The sequence below is a fragment of the Primulina eburnea genome, chromosome 15 (genome assembly GCF_022965805.1).
Source record: "Primulina eburnea isolate SZY01 chromosome 15, ASM2296580v1, whole genome shotgun sequence".
In the NCBI taxonomy this organism is placed as follows: Eukaryota; Viridiplantae; Streptophyta; class Magnoliopsida; order Lamiales; family Gesneriaceae; genus Primulina; species Primulina eburnea.
Genome location: NC_133115.1, coordinates 1,081,614 through 1,083,713, shown reverse-complemented (window position 1 = coordinate 1,083,713; position 2,100 = coordinate 1,081,614). Strand labels below are relative to the sequence as shown.

At 40.3% G+C, this 2,100-nt stretch overlaps 1 protein-coding gene across 1 annotated transcript; it reads right to left on the bottom strand.

The window, feature by feature from the left end:
* Positions 1-305: 305 nt before the first annotated feature.
* LOC140814822 (U-box domain-containing protein 17-like) lies at positions 306-1,583 on the bottom strand. The gene has a single exon (XM_073173913.1). The coding sequence runs from the start codon at positions 1,461-1,463 to the stop codon at positions 537-539; it is 927 nt and encodes a 308-aa protein (XP_073030014.1). The 5' UTR covers positions 1,464-1,583; the 3' UTR covers positions 306-536.
* Positions 1,584-2,100: the final 517 nt, after the last annotated feature.

The following is a 2,100-nucleotide window of genomic DNA, read 5'->3' as shown; positions in this document are numbered from 1 at the left end:
GTTCATTTTGCAAATACAGGCTATGTCAACAAAATCAACGTCAACCCATAGCACATTACTTAAAAGAAAATGCACTTACGCGAGCTTTCGGACAAAATGGTGGAAATTTGCCCGATCAAACAATAGGCAGCTAGCAAGCAAGAAAGTCGAGACACAACTAAAATAAATAAGCTGTAATCAAATAGGATTCTATAAGCAATCGGTTCATCTTATTCGAGTGGATTATAGGTTCAAGGAATCATACACGAAAACGTAAGAGAAGCGCCTAAAGCGTTTGTGCTCACGATATTGGTGGCGTATCAGAATAAAGTCAGCAAAGGCAAAGGCACAATACCACTTAGAAAGACTATACAATGCAACAATTGTGAAAAATCTTGCACTTCTAAGCACAATACACCAATTTTTACTATCTTTTTCTTGCACCACAGTATTGTCATAGCTATATTAGTTTCATCAATGTAATTGACATGACATACAAACACAAGATCAATCCAAATAATTTTACAAGAGAATCACAACAGCATAACCTCAAACTTTCACGACGAGAGGCTGGACAAAGACTCCGACCGCACATCCTTGAAATCAAAAATCTTTAAAAGTGCCAAGCCCTTGTCTTTGCCCTTTTCGCTACCGTTTTCCACCACATCATGAATCCCTTCAATCACCCTTGCCTCTATTTTCCCCTTCAACTCACTCACAACCTTCTCCCCCCCACATTGCACCAAATTCAACATTGTGTAGACCGCATTCTCCTTAGTCCTATGACTCGAACCCGTGGAATTATCCAACAAATCCATCAGAACACTGACGCTCGAAGCTTTCTTGAATGCCTCCCAGCTCTCCTCACACCCTGCCACTTGTGCAATCACAGCGGTGGCATCTTCGACCAGTCCAACTCTCCCATCCTTCACTATCAATGAAAACAAAGCCTGAACAGTTCCAAGCTCAACCATTTGAGCTCTATTCATCGGATACAGAGCAATCCCAAAAAGGGCTCTAAGAGCATCCTTGATCGACCGAGCTGCCGATCCTTGATTCCTCACGATCTCCACCAGCCCGAATATGATATCCCTCTTGTGCCCGATAATGGGGCGATACGACTCGAAGCTCACAAGGCTAAAAATGGTTGCGGCAGCGCACTGGGCCGAGAAAGGGGAGGCGGGGTTGCGTAGGGCGTGGGAGAGGGCATCTAGGACCCCATGAGAAGACATGAGATGCTCTTTGCAGGATATAGACAAGTTCAACAGCGTGGCGGTGGCGTTTTCTTGAAGAATCTTTACCGGAGAATAAAGGGATTCGGCGATCAAGGGTATGGCGTTCGCCTCCGCAATTAACGGGCGGCTTTCGGGATCGTTTTTAGTAAGCAAACGCAGCTCGCAGATGGATTCGATACGGGTCTGCTCCGACACAGAACTCATCTTGGTCACCAACGATTTCACCGTTCTCCGCTTCACAATCTCCATAGTTTCAACCGTTTCTTGGCGATTTTCTTGTCAGATTTGGAGGAGACGTGATCGAAATTATCCTTTTGTTAGGTGGGCTGACTTTAATAAAAGTCCCCACCCATTTGCACTATATATATTATATATAGGAATGAGTCGGAGGTTTGGTGATATATAGTGGAGCTGGGTCTAATCTTTTACCACTCGGCCATTCATCCATTGAAAACTTGGGAAAAGCGAGTGGATTTTTTTGACTGCGTAAAACAGTTAAAACAGGTTTTTTTTATTCGTAAAATGAGTGTGAATCGGGGAGTTTTGCGAAAATCTGCTAGTGCATGCATGCCCGCCAAAGCACATACAAGATTTTCTTGTTATTGTCGTTGTTATTATTATTATTATTAGTAACCATGTTACTGGTAAATAGATTTGACACTTTAATACACAATTTTTAAAAAAAAAATTATTTCGATAATTAAAACAATACATATTTAAATAAATAAATTATTTTTTAATAAATAAAAAAGATTACATTTTTTTGGGAGAAAGATTTTAAAAAATTGTTTCTTATTCCTGACATATTAAATTATTATTATTTATCTTTTATTGATGAGGAGGAGAGTTCTATCAAAAATGTTCAAGATTTATTATTTTCAAGTTG